Genomic DNA, 25177 nt, shown 5'->3' on the forward strand with positions numbered 1-25177 from the left:
GAACCTTTATATAATTCACTCTTTTGTCATTGTATCTTTTTTATAGGAAATGTTATGATATTTAAAGTGATCTCTTTTAGAAATCTCTGCTAGGAAATCTGAGGAAGCATATAAATATTCCAGGATACATAGAGGAATAAGATAAGACTTCCCATAGTTTGAGAAAGGCCTTGAGTTGTTTTTGGAGGGCCCAAAAACCTCTTATCATGATCTAATCATGTGGGTGATCGTTGGTTTTTATCAACACTACTCAAAAACTGAGTAGAAATATGCTTTTAGAGAGTGATATACACTTCTTGCTAAGAGAAGGGAGAGATGAAATTCAATCACTTGCCAAGATCTTCAGAAAAACAAAAATATAGGTACATAACTGGCATATCGCCATTAACTACTATAACAGAGCCAAATAGTTAAGTGATTAGGCAGCTAGAATACCAGGAGGTAGCACATGTGTGAAGGGAATCAGATGAGTACTCTGAAGAGCTAAGACAAAGTGCCATCTATTCAATGGGTAGGTTCACCACGTTCCTGACTACATGATCTGTAATTTTAGAGGCCACATCATAATCCGTAAACCAGAGAAGAGCAATTTTTAGAAATGGCCATATGAAAGGCCTGAATGAATTCACAAAAGCTACTGGTATTATTTCATTTCTTTAGGTAGGGAAAAACAAACAAACAAACAAAAAGACATATTTACAGATGTTCCAGCCAGGCCTAGGGGAGTGATCTGTTCAAAGCAGTTGTTCTGGGAAAAGAAAGGATAACACCACGGACAGTGCCTGAAAGTCCTGAGGATAATATGGTCACTCGGGATTGCTAGTAATTAGAGAGTCACAAAACAAAAACTGGACACAGAAAATCCTGTGATGGGAAAGCTAAAGAGAGATGTTATTCTGTTTTCTACTTCTGCTAGGTGGTTTGCTATCATTCAAAAAATTTTGCTCAAAGGCCTAGCAACAGATGTTGGATTCATCCTGATCCTCTTCTATCATAGCTGGGACAAAAAATGGTGGGCGAGAGAGAGAGCCTGGTGTGGCTGCACAAAATTAAACATGCAGATGTAGTTTCTTACTTAAGATAGCGAGAGACACAAAACCAGGGAATCAAGCCAAAATCCAACAGGCAAGCCAAAAGGGGAAGTCCAATTTACATCCTTAAACCAATAGATGAGGAAGCAGGTACCGCATCTGAGCTGTAAAGTTAGGACCAGAAGAGCAACTAAAAGGAGAGCAAGCCAGGTAGTTAAAATTCCAATAGGGTGATGGTCATTGCCTGGGACATACATTGTCTGTGACTTGCTTTTTATCAATAGTATTGACTCTAGCAGGGTATCTGAGTGAGCAGGCTAAATTGAAGGAGGCGGTTTCTGAGACAGCTGATGTATTAGGCAGAGACATGTATGCTGATTATAAAAACAGCCACCAAACTACTGAATAACAGGATGAGAAGGGCCTTTTTGTTTGCTAGGTTCTCCCCAAAGGCTTCCTTACATACAAATAGGTCATATGGAAAGTCATTTCCTGATGATGCTAGGTTCCCCAAGTCTGAAAGTTAGAGAGCAGAGGATCTGCCATGTACTTCAGAGCAATTTGACAAACTGGTCAGTAATACAAAGGCTGAAGAAATGATACATAATCGAAAACTACGAAACAAGCGCCATTAAAGTTTAAAATCAATGTTACTTTAATTTTACTACAGTTTTAACAACAACAAAACAACAAATGAAATTAAAGATATGGCTTAATTTCAGATAAATAGATACTATTTCCTAAAGGTTAAAGATCAAAAGGCAAACAGTACTTTTAAAAAGATTTTAAAAGATTTAAAAAATAAAAATATTGAGGTCAATGTGTCTGTGGGCATAAGTTTAAGTTTTTAGAGAGTAAAATACTTTCTAATGCTTCTCAGCAATAAAAAGGAATGACCTATTGATACACATAACAACATGAATGATCTCAAAATTATTAAGCTAAATAAAAGCGGCCAGACAAAAAAGAACATGTACTGTGTGATTCCATTTACATAAAACTCTAGGAAGTATAAGCTATATATAGTGTCCAGAAGCAGATCCCTGGGGATGGGAAAGGACGTGAGAAGGGACAGGAGTGAGGATTACACAGAGGTGCGAGGATACTTTGAGATTACACACGTTTTTATCATCTTGATTGTGTTGATGGTGTCACAAGTATATGTAATTACCAAAAATTATCAAACCGTGTACTTTAAATATGCATAGTTTGTTATATTATATATCAACAAGGCTTTTAATAAAACAAAAAGACTTTGATAAACTCTAGTCTTTTGAAGGGAATTAAATGATACATTTTTGTGGGATTTGCATATTAAGGGATGTGAAATAATGATATAGAATATTTCTATAAAGACATCAATCATGAACTAGAACAGCATTTTGTCATTGGCCTTCCATACTATAATATCAATACTACTGTTCCAATTCATAACCTAGTAAGTTACACAGTTCTGTACACAGCTCATATTTCCCTTTTTTCCCAATGCAGTGTAGCAAACTGCACTGACACATTCCTTATGCATCTTTATACCACCCAAGGTCTAGTGTAATACTTGGAAGAGGACAGATGCTAAATAAATAAATGTGTACCACTCTTGTTAGGAACTACCATTGCAAAAAACTTTTTGAAGACTTTTGGTGTCAAGGACAAAGAGAAGTGATAAGAACTGAAAATCACTGTGTCCCACTCAAAAGCTAGTCTAATGATAAATCTGATCTGGAATGAATTTGTGAGAGAAGGTACATTCTCTGTATCAAAAAGATAAATCCAAAACATACAATAAGTAATTACACCATTCACAGGTATAGCGTTTTAAATGGTTCTCTGACCATGAAAATGCTCAGAATTATTTTCAAATCAGAATTTGCTAAAGCTTTTTGTTTTGACAATCAAACACAAAGACTTGGGCATAAAATCCTGATATATCTTTAATTTTGTTAAGACTTTACATGGCCTAATTAGCTAGCAAAGAGATGCTGAGGTTTCTGGAAAGCTAGAAGAGAATGCTTGCATACTGTCTTCAAACATGGGTGAGAGTAAAAGCAAAAGGGTCCAGAGAATCTGATTAAAGACTGTGCTCAAATGTCCAATTATAGTTCACCACTAAGACTGAGAAATTATGAACTGTTTTCAATGTTCAACAGCAACAAATAAAAATAAAATATTCCATAAAAATGCAAAAACATTAGAGCATATATAACTAAGACTAGGCCACTAATCTTTATTGTTTCCCTGAGATAACCAGAAGCCCCTTCTTGGTGAAATAAACTGTTAATAACTCACGGAGACTCTCATCCCCCTCATCTATTCTCTGGTTAATAGCAGGAAGGGACACATTTAGCAGCCTATAGTATTTGTACTTCCCTCTTCCCCAAAGAGGTTTTTCTCATCAAAGGAAGCAGTTCTATTTTGGTCCTTATTTCCTGAGAGAAATGCAGGCATGGCATCTGGTGTGTGTGGCTACCATGCTATTTCTAACCACTATGTCCACAGCATTCCTGGTGTCTTGCGACAAGGGAAGTCTCTAACATTTCTAAAGGCATGTTAGGCATGTGATTACCTGCAAAGAATATAAAAGCCTGTAGAACATTCTGGAAATGATTAAGATGTATGAATTTGGTGAAGAATTAGTATACAATGAATGTTGGCAAAGGAGTGGAATATAATTGTTCAGAAACTGGGTTTCACACTATGAAGTTGAAAGGGTTGGTAGCCCACTGCTAGCAGCTGCTAATTATGAGACCCTATGCCAACAGACTTTGCCATTAAAAGGCATCAAAGTATTCCTAATCAGTAGGTTCATGTAAGGAAACACTGCTAGCTGAAAAGGTCACCTAAACTGGATTAATACAATGACCTTTACCATAGTTTTCTATCTGAAAGCAGAACAGGTATCTAAATTTACCAAACTGGGTCTAGAGGCCAAGAAGTCCCAGATTCTGCCTTGGCCTTAGAAAGGGCTATAGGAATGTCAGAGAAGGTTTCACAGAGGAGGTGACTGTTGAAAGAATAGCAGAAGTTTGCTACACTGGTCCTGAGAGGTGAAAAATGAGGTTAAAAAGGCAGACATGTAAAGACATTAGCCCTGAACCCTGTAGCTGATGGAAGCCATTAAAGGATTTAAACAGTGAAGTGATCACATTTATGGATTAGATAACTTAAACTTCTAGTCTAGGTGTGTGGAGAGGCAGTGGTTCCGTTCACTAAGTTTAGGCACTCAAGAGGAATAGTGGGTTTGCAAAAATGAGCTCAAAGTTTCTCTGGGCCATGTAAGGGGAGATAACCAGTAGTCAAATGGCACTTAGAAAACTAAATTGGAAAGAGCTTTTAAGGAATGCTCAGTGTATCAATGACAGGTAAAGACATAAGAGTGACTGAGATTGCCTAAGGAAGAGAAAAGGCTAGGAGAAAACCCTGGGAAATGCCAATTTTAACAGCTTTCTGAAACCTTTCCCAACCTCTCAAGGCACCGTTACTAATCACTTCCTTTTCTGGGTTCTCACAGCATTTTGTACAGACCTCTAGTCTAACATTTAGAAACTGCATTGTAATTATTTATTTACATATCTGTCTGCCTTCATGTGTGGTACACCACAGAAGGCAGCAACGACATCATCTAAGAGCTGGAACTCAAACATTTAACCTATAAAAGAAACAAGTAATGCTAATGATTAATAACAAACACTTGCATATCCAATCAGTCTATAGATAAGAATTACCTGGGCTCTATCCTGGGCACCCAGAGAGTGACTGAGTCCATGGATTACCATTATGATATTCAAGTTCAACAAAATCACCCAACTGCTGTATTTGGAACAAGAGCTTTAAAATGAACTCTCAGGAGGTATTACTCTACGAGCACCATTCCCACTCCACCGCCAAACCCTTCCCCTTAAAAAACAAAACAAAAACCTTCCCTGTCATTCCACCTTTGACCTTTTTCTCTATCTTAAAATCTTCCACAAGGAAACAAAGCGTTAATAAAAATAAATAAAGTAAAAGCTGAGTTTGTTTGAGGACTACAGAAGTAATAATCACTTCATTGAACTTCAGTGATTAAGTACAAAAATGAAAGAATAGATAACATGGGTCATGAGTTTCTAATTTGTAGTTCAAATGCTAGTGCCAAGAGTGACATATTAGATATGAACAGCATATAAGATCAACCCATGAGAGATAATGGGCAATATTACTTACAAGAACTCACGAAATAAAGTAATTTCCTCACTGAGTCCCAATTTCCTGTTTTTTATACTGTGTTATATACTTTGAGTCAAGCTGTCAGCCCACTACCCAATAAACACAGTCCCGAAAGAAATACTGTTAGATATTAGAGAATAACTTAAAAGAAGAATCTAATCTATTATAACCCTAAAAGAGAAGATATTTATTCTAAGAAAGACAAAAAAGGGTTAAAAAATTAAGTCAAGGTTAACCAAGAAAAGGTAAAGAAATTTACCAAGAATCCATACCATCAGAGTGAAGCAGATTCTGTAACATAACAGTGTAAACAACAAAATAAAGGAAAAAAACTGTTTACAGTAATAGGAAAATAGTGTGTTTCTCAGGTAAAAAGGAGTACAAAAGGAGGAGTACGGATAAGGAAAGGAATTAGGCTTCCAACTGTTAGAGATATTTTAGACAAGCTAGGAGAATCATTGTTAAAACATCTCACCTCTGAAAAGTTAATGAATGCGCAACTAATTGACAGAATGTAAGAGAGAGAAGGAGAACAAAAAGAAGTTCAGCCCAGGAGGTTGAATGTACATCTAAATAATAAAAGGCGCAGAAAGAGAGACCTGAGGAAACTTGGTAAACAGGAGTGGAGAGAGATCTAAGATGACATAGGAGCTACACGTGTACAGAGCAACAAGTCCAAGTAGGGTTTGTCGGAATACACCAAGGGAGAAAGACCAAACTGATAGAAGACGGAATTTGATAAATGCCAGATGTGTGTGAGTGTGCCGAGAGGAGATTCAGACGAACAGGGAAGTGTTCAGGATGGAAAAGTGAAACATACATATTACAGAAAATAGGGTCACTTCCTCCCCAGTGTTCCCATACCATTATTGTATACAGACCTCTAATTTAACATTTAAAACTGCATTGTAATTGTTTATTTACATATCTGTCTCTCTTCATATGTAGGTAATTATTAATTTCAGGAAAAACACGATGCATACAATAAGGGAAATCACTATGATATACTAAATGGCTCAGCTGGGTACAGTTTTTATGCTGTCATAATAATGTAAACATCAAATAAAGTCCCAAACAGGATCATCATATAAACTCTAGGAAGAATACTGGATGGAAGTATGCATGAGTAGCGAGATGGGAAGTGGGGAAAGAGGTAAATCTTTATTTTTCCATGTGGGAAATCAATAGCTAATTCCTAACACTAAAAAATAAATCAGGACATATCAATGAAAGCATATTGTTTTGTGGCCTGGAGGTAAATATCAAAAGAAACAACTAAGAGTTGAAAGTGGTAGCCTCTGGAGCATGAGAAGTGGGAAATAGAGACTGTCAGAGAACCAATGACAGGGGATGGTATTTTTCATAAAATACTTTGAAAAATTATCTGGCTCAAGTTTCATACAAGTTTAACATTGGTAAAAATCCAAACAAAAATTTAAAAAGTGAAGGACAGCAAGCATTGCTATGATCTCTCTCCACCTTCTCAGAGTGACCTCTGGAGATAGAGCTGAGACTGGTTTGTATTTGTGGGAGAGACACAAATCAATAGTGATTAAAGTGAGAAACTTTCAGAAGAAAGTACTATTAAACCACTCCGAACCAAACCCAACAAGATGCTCAGGGCCACTCTGTTCCTGAAAGTGTTTTCACTTGTAAAACTGCTTGTGACCCTTAGGGAGAACCTGGGTACTTTTTGTAGAAAAGGGTTGTCATTTCCCTGACATTTGGTGACAAGTACCATGCTCCTGATGTCCTAAGGGAAATTACCGGGCAGGCTTGCTGTGAGCTATTGCTCAATTGCTTTGATTCTTCCCTCTGAAAACATGAACTCTTCCCTGACTAGTGATTCACATGCAAATAACGCACACAAACTGAATGTTATAAACTGAAAGTACCATACGACTTGCCTCCCTAAACACTTGACCAAACTATTTCCTGGTCTAGAGGAATTTGATAATGTACATCTCAGAACTATAAGTAGCTGTGTAATCAAGTAAAATCTTTAATAATTTATACAGAGATAGTAGGAATTTAACATTTCCCCTCTAAGAAAAAATTCTAAGAACATTTTTAAACAGAATTTTGCTTAAAACATAAACACAATAATAAATACCCTTCCTTGTCTTTTGTAGAATTTTAATGTTTCAAATATGGCATTAAGTCCTGTGGAGGAAGGGGAAAATTCACTTAAATAGGGTCAGATTAAGTGACGAGGAGTTTTCCCCAATGTATCAACCTCTAATTATGTCAAAATATCTGTGGAAATGTAATGAGATGGAAAATAATCTATACTTGCCAAACCTCCTCTAAGGAAAAGTATACTATGCAGCTGAAACAAATATCCTCCTTCAAACTTTTAGTTTTGAAATTTTTCAAACTCATAAAAAATTTAAAAGAATAGAATACAAACACCCATATATTCTTGACCTAGATTTTGCCGATTGTTAAGATTTTACCACATTTGTGTTCTCAATCTCACTTGATCTTTCTTTCTCTCTGTGGTGTGTTTGTATACACATATACACAACTTTTTTTTCCTGAAACATTTGGAAGTCAATTGCAGGCATTTTTTTTTTTTTTACTTATCCCTTAAGTATCTCAGCAAACATCTCCTGTGAAAGGAATACTCTCCTTCATAAGCACAATACCATTATGATACTTAAGATAATTAGTATTAATTCAATATCATATATAGAGTCCATATTTAAACTTTTCTAATTATCTTTTATAGCTATTTTCATTTTGTTTCCTACTGCAGGATCCAGTCAAGTCTCAAACACTGCATTTGGTTGTTACAGCTCTGGAAGGAATGTTTAAATAAGCCATGACGGGTAATCCTGCATAAAGTGGCATCCCCATCAGGTGGCATACCCCGTCAGGTGGCATGCCCGTCAGGTGGCATACCCCGTCAGGTGGCATGCCCGTCAGGTGGCATACCCCGTCAGGTGGCATACCCCATCAGGTGGCATGCCCGTCAGGTGGCATGCCCCGTCAGGTGGCATACCCCATCAGGTGGCATGCCCGTCAGGTGGCATGCCCCGTCAGGTGGCATACCCCATCAGGTGGCATGCCCGTCAGGTGGCATGCCCCGTCAGGTGGCATGCCCGTCAGGTGGCATACCCAGTCAGGTGGCATGCCCATCAGGTGGCATATCCAGTCAGGTGGCATACCCCGTCACGTGGCATACCCCAGGAATACTGATGACACCCAAGGAGGGTGAGCCCAGTTAATGGTGGGCCCAGCTTTTGTTCTGCTGAGGGGATACAAAAGTACGAGGCCAAAACTGAACTAGTAGAGCAACGGAGGAGGGATTACCTTCTTAAAACCAATGTTCTTATAAAATGTTTAAACATTTATCTGAAAGTAAGGCTGAGAGTACAGAGTACATCTTGGATAGCAACCTTACGTTTTAAAAAGTGCCAAACTACTAGCATGCCCAGGACACAAAATTATTACACTGTTCAAAGTTACCTTGGTTTGACTCTAGGTTTAGAAAAATAATAAACAATGTTATTTTTAACTTAAAAATAAGTTAACAATAAGAGTAATGTACCCGGAATTACCTCTTCTGTAGCTGCTCATCAGACATTTGCAGTTCCTCTTTTAAGCGCATATACCTGTCTTCTCTCAGCAGCCTAGAGCCATCATAGAGGCTCAGCTCTCGATCGTGGATTAACCTAATGGGATAAGGGCAAAGTCAGAAAACAAATGAATCAGTTTTGAATACTGAAGTTATCAGAGGTAGAGTCAGTCTGCCAACATTTTAATCATGTCTATTATTGCTGGCAATTGAGTCTAACAATTTTGTAATATGGACTTTGCAAAATTTCAAGCTAGCTAGTGCTGCTATACTTGGCAAAACTGTTGGTTTCTGCCCTGGAGGGCAGTAGTCATGAACACTAGATGTGGACAGGGAAGAAGAGGAGAGGTGAAAATGGAAGAGGAGAAAAAAGAAAAGAAAGGGAGGAGGAGGGAGAGGAAAACAAATAGCTGAATGAGTGACTTGGAATAAGCATGGGTACATATTAATGACTAAGGCAGTTGGCACATACTCCTTAAGTCTAATGTAACTCTTTAAATATTTTGATAGTATCAAAATATTTCTATCTTGGGAATTATGGAATTTAAATACCAAAAATCTTCATAATGAAATAACTACATTGCTTCTAATATGTCAACTCTGATGGTGGCCTAACCATCCACACCACAAACAATACTGTTTTCCAAATGTTGCAAAGGTCGGCAAGCACTGCTCTAGATCTTACACCAACCCCTAAGTCTCCTGCTGCCCATGTTAGAGTTGCCCCACACGCCTCCATTCTGAGGGGAGGAGAAACGATACACTTCACAGGGTAAGAGCATGGGCAGGGAAGCCAGTCAGGCCTGGTTTCAACTCCAGCTCTACACCTTACTAGCTCCATGACTAAGGAGGAGGAGAACCAGGCCACCTCTCTAAACTTTTATCTTTTGTAACATTGAGGTAGTAATGCCAACTTTATAGAGTTGCTGTGAAAATTAAACAGCTAATGTAAAACCGATGCTTCATATATAGCTGTTCTCAATCCTGCATATATAGCTGTTCTCAATCCTGGCTGCACATTAGAACCTTCTGAGAAGTGTTTACGTCAGAATTTGTGGAGGTGGGACCCAGGTATCAGGATTTTTTAATTTCCATCCTGTAAGGTGATTCCAAGGTTGAGAACCTGAGAAGCACTGGCTTAGCACAGTGCCCAGGACAGAGTGCGTACTCACTGGCAGCTGCTGCTGCTACTATGACTACTCAGCCAAATGTGCGAGAGACAGCCAATAAAAAGGGACTATTACTGTGTCTGCATTTGTCTGTTTCAGAGAAAAAATATTGTAAATCTATGGAATGTTTACAGTAAATCACTGAAAGTTTGTAATTATTATTTTTAAATACTCTAAAATCTAATCAGGTTTAACACAATGTGTTTAGAATCTTTCATTACACTTGGTATTTGCATCTCGTCAGGAACAAAAAACTTTGAGTAGTCAGTTGGGGAAATGACTTATTCCACTTATTTGACCTTTCCCAATAACTCAAAGTTAAAAATCAAATGTCTGCAAGGTATAGAACCAGGATGAAACAAAAAATATCAGTATCATTAATCTCCTAAAATGACACAGGATGGGAAAATTTTCTACGAAAATTACACATGAAGAGTCTTCTCTCAACATTAAATTCTGGAGAAGTTTTAGGAATGTGTGGAAATGTTTCCCACCTAAACTGAAATAAGAAAATATAGTTACAAAGAAATGCTCAAGTTTGTAACAACAAAGTAAGCTTTTTTTTGTCTACATAAAATCTAATCGAACAGATACTACACATTTTATATTAAAAACTACATTTTTTTCTCTCAGAAAAGATTCCAACGACATCAACCAATAATTAATGTCTATGATTCATGAGGACTTTTTAGATAGTAAAGCTGTGACTCTGACAAACTGTAGAAACTTCAGCTATGTGTGAACTTTTTGCATATATAGATTTATATGTAAAGTCTTTCAAAATTACTACTGAAAGCTTTTCTTTTTGCAGAATTTTGCTATGGCAATGGCTTTTCCCAAAATGTTCATTATTTGGAGTTTTACTGCATTGTGTTTATAGCAATAAAAAATCTGCCATTCTACTTGGACATAGAATCCTGAGTTTCTCAGGATCTAACATAATTAAGTTTAAAAAAAAAGTTTGAGGGGAGAGGAGGAGATGGGTGAAATGATACTTGGGGGTACAATGTACACTATCTGGGTGATGGGAACGCTTATAACTTTGCCTCAAGCAGTACAAAAGCAATCCATGTAACCAAAACATTTGCAGCCCTGCAATATTCTGGGGGAAAAAAAAGAGGTTGAGAGAGTTCCACGTCTACTGACTAAGTTGGCGTGTTGTGTGTGTGTGTGTGTGTGTGTGTGTGTGTGTGCGTTTTGTGCTTTTCTGTGTCCCATACAAACCTCTGCAATACAGCAAGTGTGCCTGCATTGACCCTATGGATGCCGTCCAGCAGGACCAGCTTGCCTTCCAGAGCAGCATGCACAAGGGGTGAGGACCGCCAGGCAGTATCTCCATTTGGAAGAGTGTATCTCTGCTGTAGCAGATCACGCGCTGTCATATCCTAAAACCGATCCCCACCACCCACCAAAGAATATGCAGAATTAATTTTTAAGACATGGATAGTAGCTTATTTGGCTTTATAGAGTCACCTCTCCCTAAACATACATTTCATACAATAACTGGGAAGTCGTCTCAATCCTCAAATTGAAAGATCTTCAGAAAGCTTTTTCGGTCATTTGAAGATTTTTTCCTATTACTCTTCTATCTAAGATAGTAAGTGTGAGGGTTTTTTCCCCCTTCTTTTTATTTACATTTTCTTCCTATTTTAAAATGTTCATTTAGGGGCCGGGCGCGGTTGCTCACGCCTGTAATCCTAGCACTCTGGGAGGCCGAGGCGGGCGGATTGTTTGAGCTCAGCAGTTCGAGACCAGCCTGAGCAAGAGCGAGACCCCGTCTCTACTAAAAATAGAAAGAAATTAATTGGACAGCTAAAAATATATAGAAAAAATTAGCTGGGCATGGTGGCGCATGCCTGTAGTCCCAGCTACTTGGGAGGCTGAGGCAGTAGGCTTGCTTGAGCCTAGGAGTGTGAGGTTGCTGTGAGCTAGGCATGGCACTCACTCTAACCAGGGCAACAAAGTGAGACTCTGTCTCAAAAAAAAAAAAAAAAAAAAATGTTCATTTAGATAATGACAATAATTTCCACCAAAGTTTAACAGAATTCAACTCAATCCATTTATTCTCGCAAGGACCAAAATGTGTTGATTCCATTTTAAAATGAGAAGCCATGCAAACTCACTATGGAGAGATGCTATGCAGAGATGCTAATAAAGTGCATTTTCTTGCAGTTGATGAGTTTTCCTGAAAAGCCACGCTAGGGACCATCACAGTGTCTCTTTATATTTAAAGAGGCTTGGTAGTGGAGGAAACAGAGGACAGTCATCCGAGGAGGTACAGGAATTGAGAAACAATAGCATGGAACTTAACATGCAATTTTTTAAAGCACACACACAATGTGCTAACACTACAATATTGTAACAGACTTAAGGGAACTATTAATAGTTGTGGCATATAAAAGTTTATCCCCTGTAAAAAAGCTTGGAGCTATATAACACAAACAAATTTTTCTTACATGTGTTAATGTGGAAGATGATAGTTTCTTTTCTGTTATCAACTGCAGATATATTTTGTGCCATTTACAGCAAACAAAAGTTAAACTTTTACAATAGAATTTAAAGTCTTTGGTAAATTCTTTGCTACTCACTCCAAATTTGAGCAATAGAAAACTAATGAGTTTGCTTATATTCATAAAGGCAACAAATCTATATTGGAACCAAGATTAAAATGTAAGTCTTAATTATTACAACTCTTACTATCAAACAAGTACTGGTTTAAGAAGTATGAATCGGTTTGTATTGAATCATAAAGACCCTTGAGAAACAGTAACATTCAAACTCAGCAAGTTCCCATAACCTTAAATGGCTAGCTTTGAGACATTATCAAAATTTGGCCTAACCCTTTTAATAATTTTATTTAATCCCTCAACTATGAATTTTAAATTCTATGCAAACTGAATGAGCAGTGTCATACTCTGTTGCCAATGACAGTTACAGCAATCAAGATTAAATTCATCAAGATCATCATTGTTTACTGATACAGTTCATAATGGAAATGAGCTCATTCCCATTCAGGGTTGTGTAACAGAACAGTAAATGATCATTGCAAAAAAAAAAAAAAAAGGAAAAAACCAAAATAAGTATCTGACTGTTTTCACAGTCAAATGATAAAGAAACATCAAATATTATGCATACATATTCATGTGTGCATAAACATATACATACACATGTACATATATACACATATACTCATAAAATCTTTTTAAAGTTAATATAAAAATAAATTTATAGAAAACCCTTGGTACAAATTACACCAGAAAAATATTTGCCGTACAGTTATCTCACATATTATACTAGAAAATTAAACAAACAGAAAACATGCTTTAGCACAGTGGTTCAAAATCAAAGATACATATCAGAAACAGCTGGGGAACTCTTGGACCATCCATAAGCTTAGACCCCATCATCATGAAGACTCTGACTCAGAAGGTCCCATGTGGGGCCTACCACCTGTTTTGTTTTTTTTTTAATTAAATAGTATGTAGGTGATTCTGATATGCATCCCAGGTGGGAAATACTGCTTTAAATCAAATTAAATTAAAATTCATTCATTTATACCTCTCCTTATTCTAATACGACTTATGAGATTGCACAAGGATAAACAAAATGTACAACAAATAACATAAATTAAAATTAAAGAAAAAATGAGGGGGAAAAAAGAAAAGAGTAGACTTTATCTCTTTTAAGCACTCCTATTAGAATTCAGAGAGGAGGTAGCATGATGAAGGCATTCCACTGATAACATATTTTCAAAGAAACGGATGGATTTTAATTTTGAAAATACCAGCTCCAGACTGAAAACGGCTGATATCCTGGTCCAATTCATCTTGGGAGTCTTTTGCTTGGGCCCAGGAAAAGGCGATAAGGAATGTTGGGACTCTGGCATAAGAGGTTCAGACTCCTAAGGAGCTGAGGCTAACAGCTGGCAACATTTTTTAAAAATTTCAATCAAAAGAATGCCTCATTCTCATACCACCATATCCCAAATCACCATTCTGTGCACCACATGAAAAATCACTATTTGGTCATGATTCTAAAGTACTTTTATGTCTTATTAACTTACACAATGTCTCCAGTACTTGCCTTACTCATGTAAGTAAACATTTACTAATAGATGAGAAGAGTAACTAGTACAAATGTTAGGCAGATAGCAAGGGATTCCAGGTCTCCTAGGGATGAAAGTGCATGCCTTACCTTGGTGCTGCCTTGAGCAATTACCCCACCTGGGAAAAAAGACAAGGGCAGGCCCCAGCCCCCATCTTTTGGTGCTGCCACCCTAACCTGTCCAGAGCCACTGCCATACCTGGGGGAGGAGGGAACACCCTACCAATCTACCAATCAGAACTTAGCACGCCAACTGCAAAAGAATGCAGAGGACTCTCTAGCCCACAGGCCAATTGGCATAAGTACAACAGAGTCTGGAAGGTGACTTAGGACAACCTAAGGCTAGTTTTCATGCCACAAACTTAAATCTACATTGCGGTTCATCTCCCAAATGGGCTTTGAGAGAGGCTCATGGGAGATCCACATGCACAGTAAGACTCAGGTCATACAATTCCCAACTGTCCATCAAAGTGGTTCCATGATGACATCTGAACCATGGAGAGGTCCCTATCTGGACACTATAAAACAAGACCCAGACCATAACCAAGGTCTCTTTTGCCACAACAAGGGGTCTGGTCATCATCTGTGGCATATGTATCTTGCTCTATAAATCTGTATCTTGCTCTTGCTCTATAATCCTATCTTGCTCCCCCTCAATAAATTTCACCTCATACTTGCCTTACTTTGGTGTGTCTGGTCATTTTTTAGCCAAAAGCACACCAAGAATGGAGAACACAGAATGAGATTGCCAAACCCAACACATAGAACTCTTCTTTTCCAACCTAGCAGTTGGAGACTCCCTTATATTTACTAAAGTAAAATGAAATAATTATTTGTTGTTACACAAGAACCTGTAACAGATCAATATGGCTCAATGCTGTTGATGCCAATCACAGCTACAGACCAGAAATATCCTTCCTTTTTTCAATTTTCAGAGGGGTAGAAAATGAAAAATATGTGGCATTTCTTAGAAAACTAGATCACTTCAGTTTTATCACTTAAACTCTCTGCATATCATAATGTTAAGAGCCTTCTTTCATTACTAATATATCTTTGAATTAAAATAGAAACCCTCCTGAGAGAAAGAAAAACATCCCTTTAATACCAGCTGTTAGTTTTCATGATTAAGATTGAAGGATCTCAGGGAATTCCACCCCAAAATATGACTCCTTTGTAGAAAGAGTATTTTGAATTAAAGGCCCTTAGAAATCAACAGGCCCTTGGAAGAAGCTTTCCCTCTATCTGCATAAAACCAGAGGGACCCATCAAAAAGAATAATCTTTTTCCCTTCTCCTCCCTGTTATCTCAATATACTGCTGGAAAGTGGATCAAGAATGCAACCAAACCTGGCCCAACTCATTTTAAATATAATACCTGTCTTTCAGGTTAATTTAATTTCCAAAGAGACTCATTTACAAGTCAATCTGTTTCCCCCATCCACTGGTCCTCCCTAGTAACCATTTATTGCCCCTCAACAGAATTGCCTATATTCCTCATTTCCCCCCTCCCCTTTAAAATGAGGGTATGTACACTTCTGGACCCCACTGGAATATTGGGAAACCACTCTGTGATTCTCCCACTGCACATGGTAAATAAATTTGCAATCTTTTTCTGCCATATTGTGAGTAAACGTTCAGGAGGCAAAAGGGACGTTTTCCTTTCTCCTCCACAAGATCCTATAAGGAAAGATAAAAATTTCAGCTTTCCCTTAAAGAGATAGTTGGCTCTACTTTCCCCAAGTTACAAACAGAAGTTACTTTCAATAGTGTGAAAGTGTAAGGACACTCAAGTAAAACTGAACCTTCACAGAACAACTGAATTCAATTGAATCTAATTATCAGAACTTTTCCAGCATAGACTGAATGGCTCAGTGATGTGAATTAATTCCACATAATGAAAACACCCTTTATAAAATTAATAAAAGGCCACAAGGTGGGAACTGTGCTAGGGAACTAAACTCTGCAAAGGGATAGGCATAGTTAATATATACGCATAAACGTTACTAAAAATTCGGCACTTGTCCATGAGGCCGAATCAGAAGAATGAGGAAAAGTGGTTTGGGGAGGAGGAAAGAGAAGTTTTATTACTTTGCCAGCAAAGGAGGAAAAATGGTAGACCTTCTTGTCTCAACATCCAAATTTCCTCAACATTAGCAGAAATACAGAGCTTTTAAAGGATGGGTTCTCAGCTTTAGGCAATTACAGTTCTACTACAGTCGGTGATTCTGATTATTCCATCTCCGCTGAAGATAATCTCCTGACCTCCGCCCAAGACCTCCCTTTACCAGGTCCCAGCTGGGCCATCTCCTGTTGTACAAATAAACAAAGGACTTACCCTGTCCCTCCCAACCACTGGCCTGAGGCAGGGATACAGGCTTTAGTTCTCAAAAAGGAGTGGAGGATGTTTTAAAGAGACAGAAAATATTTTTGCCATTTCCCTCTGTTACATATTTCCCACTCTCAATACTTGCCTTCCATATATAGGGGAGGGGCGACTACTCTGTTGCATAACCATCCATTATTGCCTAGCTTTTCTATAACTGCTCACTACTGAAAAGTCACATAGCTGATGGTCATGAAGACTCTTATCTTTCTTTGTTGCTCCCATAGATAAAAGCACCCTTGTGAAACATAAGGCTAGTTTTTGAGATATCTTCTAGGTCTTACATTCCAGTGGACTCGATGACCCACCCAGATCAGTGGTCCATACCAAGGAACTGATTCCACTGGTCTTACGACTCCCACCCAGAAACTGCCTCAGCACAAGAAGACAATTTCTACACTCTATGATTCTATTCAGAACCCGGCCAATCAGCAGACCCAATTGCCTAGCACTTTGCCCTCCAAATTATCTTTAAAAACCCTTTCTCCCAAATTCTTGATGAGACAGGTTTGAGAAATTCCTCCCATCTTCTCACATGGCACCTGTAATATTAAACTCTTTCTCCACTGTAATACCTGTTATCTCAGTGTATTGGCTTCTTGTTGAGCAGTGGGCTGTAACAGCAATAAGCTACTGTTTAAAACAGAGCAATGCCATTTTCAAGTATTTTTAGCTATAGAATATTTGGTTTTTAGCACCATGAAACCATTGTTTTCATGTCTTTATTTTAACATACATTGTACCATGGAGTTGTTAAAAATATTAATATATCATTTCCTTATTTGTCTCATCTATATTCTCATCCCTATTAGCAATTGGAAAACCAAAACTAAAAAAAGAAGTGTGCTTATTCTATACAGGTATTTCGAAAATTAAGAAAGATGAATGTCCCCCTTTTTGCACATATTTTTTTTATCCTTAAAACTCGTCAACTTAGAATAAAAATAGCACTAATGATATCATAAAGCCTGAAGCATTTCCTCTTTCTGAATTTCCTTAAAAATTTTAAAATAACAGGACATGAAATCTAATATTTTTAAGGCTGCTATTGTCTAACCTTCATTCAGATTCCTGGGAAACATCCATATATTTCTATGTCATTTGAAATTATGCTCTTTGAATTGCAACTGAGAAACTCCATTGAAAATTAAAATGTCCTGTTAAGATGAGAAGCATAACTCCATGAAATGTATCAGAGAATATAGATTTGAACCTTAAAGCAATTATATGCCTTAAATGTTCTTAGTACCTTTGAATGGTTTAAGCTAATTTTTCTGGGAATTCTCTTGAGAAATCCAGATATCAGTCACTAGCTCAATAAAATAACTGTACAAAGTGGTTATGTGGAGAGTAGCTAAAACAAGATTAGAATAAGTTTTCCAAAGCATAATGTCATTCAGATAGAAAACTGAAAATATTATAGTAAATTTTTACTGTATAAAGAAATTTGAGCTACCTCTCTCTTTAAACACGAATACTGATATGAAAGTAAAATTTGACATTATAATGTACTTGTAATTTTTCTTGTAGAGAAGTAAAACAATTATAGCAAAAGTAGGATATCAAAGTATATATAGAGTATCACCTCAACCAGTTTGTAAAACTACGTATTTCCACCGCATATTTGAACCCAAAAGAGTTTTAGGAAGTATTTAAATTGGCTTGCAAAAATATGTTTAATATATTATAAAATTTAACATAAATTGATAAGGAAATCTAAACAAGGGAATGTGGGGGTAAGGAGGAACTTCACCTTTGCCCTATAAGGTTTGCTGAAAGATCAACTTACAATAAGGCAAATTAATGAGAGAAAGAGATTGATTCACTGTATACACAGGGAGAATTACAGAGTGATTAGCCAATATACCCAATGGGATCCAGAAATTTATATACCCTCATTTTAGAGGAGAAAGGGAGAAGAGGAATATAGGTAATTCTGTTTGGAGGCAATAAATGGTTACTAGGGTGGAAGAATAGATACTTGAGAGAATGAATGGATGGGGAAAACAGACTGACTTGTAAATTATTCTCTTTGGGAATTAAATTAACCTGAGAGGCAGGTATTATATTTGAAATGATTTGCGCCAAGTCTGGTTGCATACTTAATCTTTTTTTCCTGTAATATACTGAGATGACAGGGAGGGTAAGGGAAGATAATTTTTATTTTTGATGGGTCTGGTTTTTTAATGAAGAAAGAGGGAAAGTTCCTTCTAAGGGCCTATTGATCTCTAAGGGCCTTTAACTCAAAATACTCTTCATAACAAGGAGTCATATTTCAGGGTGAAATTTCCTGAGGTCCTTCAGGAAGATGAAACCAAGAAAGGAAAAGATGATATGCAAAATGTATACTATAAGAACAATCTAAAATTTAAATCTAATCTAATACTCAACATAAAGAGTGACATTAAAAAAAAGTTACTCAAGTCATAATAACCACAACATTGACACCAAATCAGAAACAGTACTACAGTTCTTGATAATGAGGTTGAGAAAAATTTGTCCCATGGGTCACGTCATCATATAAAGAACAGTATGTTAAGGAGTTAAAAACAGAAGTAACAATAATTACAGCAGCTAATAGTTACAGAAAGCTTAATATAGACAAGTACTTTACATATATTAACTCACGTAACCCTTACAACCCTAAGAGACAGACACAATTATAGTCTTCCTTTTACAGATGAGAAAACAAGTATGAATAGATTAAACAGCATATCCAATCAAGGACACACAGCTAGCAAGTAGAGGAGCCGACTGTCCTCAAGAATATTACTATAATAAACACGGCAACAAATTTCACTATAAGAAATTCCATAGGGAAAGAGCTGGTCTGCATTAATAAACCCATGGGCAGATTGTAGAGTTAACACAGGAATGTACCAATGATACAGCTTTCAGGCTAACTTCACAAATCAATTAACTTCTAATAATTCTCAATCAACTTCTTTGAGAAAAGTTAAAAAGTAGTGACTGAAGCTTACCACTCCCAGAAAGGACTCCAAATATAGCTAGTCTACATCGCTACTTTAAAATATCTCTAAATATATACATAAAAGGTTGAAATAAAAATGCTTTAGTTAATAGTCAGTAGATGTGATTCTTCATTCTTTTATTTTTGAATTAAAAATACAAATACTGGGCATTTAACATTCTTTTGATTGGGGTAAATAAGGTTTAATGATGATTTTGTTTTTCAAAAGAAACTAGCTGAAATTCTGTAGGCTTATCTCAAATAAGTCTTGCTAACTTAACTGAGCAAAACTTATCCTACCAACAAAATCCTACCAGTACTACAAACACTAAAAAAATCTGGGATTTATGTGAGTAAAATACACCAAGACTAGCTAATGTAAGCCATAAACTTTGCAATAAGGGATTAATTATGTCCATACTTATTAGTGGCAGAATACTGCATAAATATTATATGAGCACAGAATATTAATAATTTTTAGGTCCTGGAATAAAAATGAAGCCCATTATTTACAGAGTCTAAGTATCCTCAAGTGAACAGAACACAAGGCATGCTGCCAACATTCCTCAGTGTCATTTATGTTTGATCTCAAAAAGGCCTCTTGTTATATATATTGTAAAATTATTTGCAAACTCTTTCATGCCTTTTCAAGTTCTTCTTTTAAAGAACTGTTGTTAACTTGTCACATATAAAGTAAATGCTCTCTTTTATGTACATAATGGAGATGTTGACATTATAAGACTACCATGATTGATTGAAGTTACTCTGCTATTGATAGGAAGAAACTGATTTTGTATTGTTTATAGCTCTATTCATTATAACCACTGGGATCTATTTCAAGATGATGTGTTCTAATTAAAGATTTACTTTATGAATATAGAACAAAATTCTCTTGAAGCTAACCAGAAGTCAAACCCACTATCTTACTAACAACCAACTCAACTAAAGGATATATTAAGTGGCAAAATAAAATATAATGCCAAGGTCAGTGTAAGTGCACATAATACAGTTTTCAGTGAAGATACCCAATCAAATACCCTCCTACTATCGTTCCTGTACTACGAAGGCTAGAAAACTAGAAATATCGTTTCTTAATATCTTTGCAGCTGGAGTTCTGTACATGACTCATGTTTTACCAAGTATTCTCCTGTACAAGAGACTGGGAAGATGGCAGTGAGCGATGAGAGCCAGGGGGCAGCCAGTACCAAGATAGCTGTTCTTCTAGGGCAGCAATGGCTAAACTTCTCCTGGCACTATCATTCCTTACTAGGCAAAATCTAAGTTCCACTTCTTGTCTCTCCTAGAAATTCTGTAAGCTAGCTAATACTCTGTAATAAATCTCTCTCAGGTTTAGATAGCCAGAATGGATACTATTGTCCCCAGTGAAAACCACAACTTAAGGATGATGCTGTTCAAACAGTAAATCAACTGATTAAAGCTTGTAAAAAAAATGGTCACAAATAACAAAGTATATTAAGAAGGGTGAGAAGAGTTTCACAAAGGAAGGCAAAATGCGGAGATGCAATAGAGTAAAACCCCAGTGCATACAAAATAAAGAAGCATATTTTATTCAAATGGTACTGCAAACTTTGCTGCATTTTATCACAAATGTTTGACTGTTAAAAGAACACGTGGGAAAGTAGCAATAAATTTACATTTCAATATCTGCAATAATATTAATATTTGCCTTATAATAAGTTAGTTTCTAATTTTTCTTTTCTATTTTTTTTTAGATTGTTGCCCAGGCTAGAATGTAGTAGAGCAATCATATAGCTCACTGCAGCCTCGAACTCCTGGGCTCAAGCAATCCTCCAGCCTCAGCCTTCCGAGTAGCTAGTACTATAGGAGGGTGCCACCACACTCAGCTTATAATGCATTTGTTTTTGTTTTTTTTTTAATTTCAGCAAATTATGGGTGTACATATGTTTAGGTTACGTGTGTTGCCCTTGGTTCCCCACCACCGAAGTCCGTGTTTCAAATATGTCCATCCTTCGGGTAGTGCGCATTGCACTCCTTGTGTATACAAATACCCCTCCCCTCCTCCCTCTTCCCCCCTCCTCCCACCGCCCTCCCCCTTCCCTAGCATCCACTAGATGTTGTTCTGATATGTGCATTTATGTGTTGATTAGTTAATACCAATTTGATGGTGAGTACAAATGGATCCCGTTCTGCTGCTCTTGTGGTGCTCCACTTTGGATAATGGGCTGAAGTTTAATCCAGGAAAGTGTAAGAGGTGCTAGATCACTGTCATTTCTTATGATTGAGTAATATTCCATTGTGAACATATACCAAATTTTGATAATCCACTCATGGATTGACGGCACTTGGGCTGTTTCCACATTCTTGCAATAGTGAATTGTGCTGCCATAAACATTTGGGTGCAGATGTCCTTATCGTAGAATGTTTTGTGCTCTTTTGGGTAGATGCCTAATAGTGCTATTGCTGTATCGAATGGTATTTCTATTTTTAGCTCTCTGAGGTATCTCCAGATTCTTTTCCACAGAGGCTGCACTAACTTACAGTCCCACTAGCAGTGCAGAAGTGTTCCTGTCTCTCCACATCCTCGCCAACATTTATGTTGGGAAGACCCTTTCAGACATTGGCCTAGGTAAGGAATTCTTGAAGAAGACCCCCAAAGCAATCGCCGCAGCAACAAAAATAAATAAGTGGGATCTAATCAAATTAAAAAGCTTCTGCACTGCCAAGGAAACTATCATTAGAGTGAATAGACAGCCCACAGAATGGGAAAAAATATTTGCTCTCTACACATCTGATAAAGGGCTGATAACCAGAATCTATCTAGAACTCAAAAAAATCAACAAGAAAAAATCAAACAACCCCATCAACAAATGGGCAAGCGAAATGAACAGAAACTTTTCAAAAGAAGACAGAATAATGGCCAGCAAACATATAAAAAAATGCTCAACATCTCTAATCATTAGAGAAATGCAAATCAAAACCACAATGAGGTATCACCTAACCCCAGTGAGATTGGCCTCTATCAAAAAAACACAAAACAACAAATGCATTTGTTTTTAAGAAGCACCTAACAAGGCTGGGCGCGGTGGCTCACACCTGTAATCCTAGCTCTCTGGGAGGCCGAGGCGGGCGGATTGTTTGAGCTCAGGAGTTCGAGACCAGCCTGGGCAAGAGCGAGACCCCGTCTCTACCAAAAATAGAAAGAAATTAATTGGACAGCTAAAAATATATAGAAAAAATTAGCTGGGCATGGTGGCACATGCCTGTAGTCCCAGCTACTCGGGAGGCTGAGGCAGGAGGATCGCTTGAGCCCAGGAGTTTGAGGTTGCTGTGAGCTAGGCTGACGCCACGGCACTCACTCTAGCCAGGGCAACACAGTGAGACTCTGTCTCAAAAAAAAAATAAAATAAAATAAAATAAAATAAAAAGTATATTGTTTCAATTAAATAAAAGAGTCAAGTACATATTTTAATAGTAATATAGATCACTGTGTACCCAGGTGCCAGATCCAGCCCAGTGGACCCTGGCATCAGACAAGCACCCCTGGACTCCGGGGTCAAGATGAGGCTCATCCCCATGAACCCAGGGTCACCCTAGTGCCAGGTTAGGCCCTGCAGACTCAAGCTCAAGGCCTACCAAAGAACCATGTTAAGGCCCACTGACCCAGGTTCAGGCTGGCACCCATGAACCCAGGCTTCAGTCCTAACCCCACAGACTTAGTTGACAAGCCTACCTACCTGCTGACTCAGGCACTAGGCCAGCTGACACAAGGACTCCAGCAGCAAGCCCACCAAAGGACCCTACCAGATGGATTGCCCAGAATCTGTAGTTGGGGTGACTGGTAAAGGGCCTTCCCTTCCAAAGCCAGTCTGTAAATACTGGAAGAGGTGTCTACTTTTTCAAATGCACAATAACCAATATAGGGCCACGAAGATTACTAACAATCAGGGAAACATGAGACCACTACAGGAATAAAACACCAGTCATGATCCCTAAATAAATGCAGATCTACCAACCACTTGACAAAGAAAGACAAGCTCCTGAACTATCAATGGGTCAAAGAAGAAATCAAAAGGAAAATAAAAAAAAAATCTGAGACAAACAAAAATAGAAACACAAGATATCAAAGCTTATAGGGTGCAAAAGTAGTTCTGAAAGGGAAGCTATTAGCAATAAATATCTACATTAAGGAAAAAGATCTCAAAAAAAGAACCTAATGTTATACCTCAAGAAATTAAAAGAAGAAGAACTAAGCCCAAAGTTAGCAGAAGCAGGGAAATAAGATCAGAGCAGAAAGAAATGAAGTAGAGTAGAAAAACAATAGAAAATATCAATGAACTGAGTTGGTTTTTTCAAAAGACAAAATTGACAAACCTCTAAGAAAAAAAAGAGAGAAGACAAAATTATAAAAGAGCAAACCACAACTGATATCACAGAAATACAAAGGATCATTAAGAGACTGCTCTGAACGATTATACACCAACAAACTGAATAACCTAGAAGAAATCGATAAATTTCTAGAATATACAACCTGACAAGACTGAATCATACAGAAATAGAAAATGTGAACAAATCAATAATGATTAAGGAGATGAATTAGTAATCAAAAACCTGCCAACAGAGAAAATCCCATTACCTGATGGCTGAACCAGTGAATTTTACCAAACATTTAAAGAAGAATTAATACCAGCCTTTTTCAAAATCTTTCAAAAAATTGAAGAAGAGGGAATACTTCCAAACTCATTTTACGAGGCCAGCATTACCCTGATACCAAAGCCAGACAAAGACACTATAAGAAAAGAAAATTACAAGCCAATATCCCTGATGACACAGGTGCAAAAATCCTCAGAAAAATGCTAGCAAACTGAATTCAACAGCACCTTAAAAGGTTCACACAGGATGATCAAGGGGGATTTATCCCTGGGATGCCAGGATGGTTTAACACATACAAATCAATATATGTGACACATGTATGAATAAATGAAGGACAAAAATCATATGATAAACTCAACAGATGCTAAAAAAGCATAGCACAAAACTCGACATTGCATAATAAAAATTCTCTATAATTAGGTATAGAAGGAATGTACTTAAGCATAATAAAGGCCATATATGACAAGCCCACAGCTAATATCACACGCAATGGTAAGAAACCAAAAGCTTTTCCTCTAAGACCAAGAACAAGACAAGGATGCCCATTCTTGGCACTCTATTTAATATAGTACTCAAAGTCCTAGTGAGAGCAATTAGGCCAGAAAAAGAAATAAAAGTCCACCAAATTGGAAAGAAAGGAGTAAAATTGTCTCTTTTCACAGATGACATGATCTTATACATAGAAAATCCTAAAGACACCACCAAAAAAACTGTTAGAGCTAATAAACAAATTCAGTAAAGTTGCAAGACATAAAATCAGCATACAAAAATCGATGTTTCTACACACTAACAACAAACTATCCAAAAATCTCATTAACACAATAATATAAAAAAAAAATACTTAGGAATAAATTTAGCCAAGGAGGTAAAAGATCAGTCTATTGAAAACTATAAAACATTGATGAAAGAAACTGAAGGAGACACATATAAATGGAAAGAGATCCTGTGTTCACGGATTGGAAGAATTAATACTGTTAAAATTAATTACCCAAAGTAATCTACAAATTCAATGTAATCCCTATCAAAATTCTAATATTTTTCACAGAAATGGAGAAAATGATACTAAAATTCATATGAAACCACAACAGACGTCATATACCCAAAA

At 37.1% G+C, this 25177-nt stretch overlaps 1 protein-coding gene across 1 annotated transcript in view; it reads right to left on the reverse strand.

The window, feature by feature from the left end:
• VWA8 (von Willebrand factor A domain containing 8) overlaps nucleotides 1-25177 on the reverse strand; it is a 425342-nt gene that overhangs the window by 251489 nt on the left and 148676 nt on the right. The window contains exons 11-12 of the mRNA XM_012648214.1: nucleotides 11208-11368; nucleotides 8798-8911 (exon numbers count right to left, since the gene is read on the reverse strand). Coding sequence (XP_012503668.1) covers nucleotides 8798-8911; nucleotides 11208-11368 — 275 coding nt within the window. The remainder of the gene's footprint in view (nucleotides 1-8797; nucleotides 8912-11207; nucleotides 11369-25177) is intronic.

Source organism: Propithecus coquereli, unplaced genomic scaffold (genome assembly GCF_000956105.1).
Source record: "Propithecus coquereli isolate 6110/MARCELLA unplaced genomic scaffold, Pcoq_1.0 Scaffold11, whole genome shotgun sequence".
In the NCBI taxonomy this organism is placed as follows: domain Eukaryota; kingdom Metazoa; phylum Chordata; class Mammalia; order Primates; family Indriidae; genus Propithecus; species Propithecus coquereli.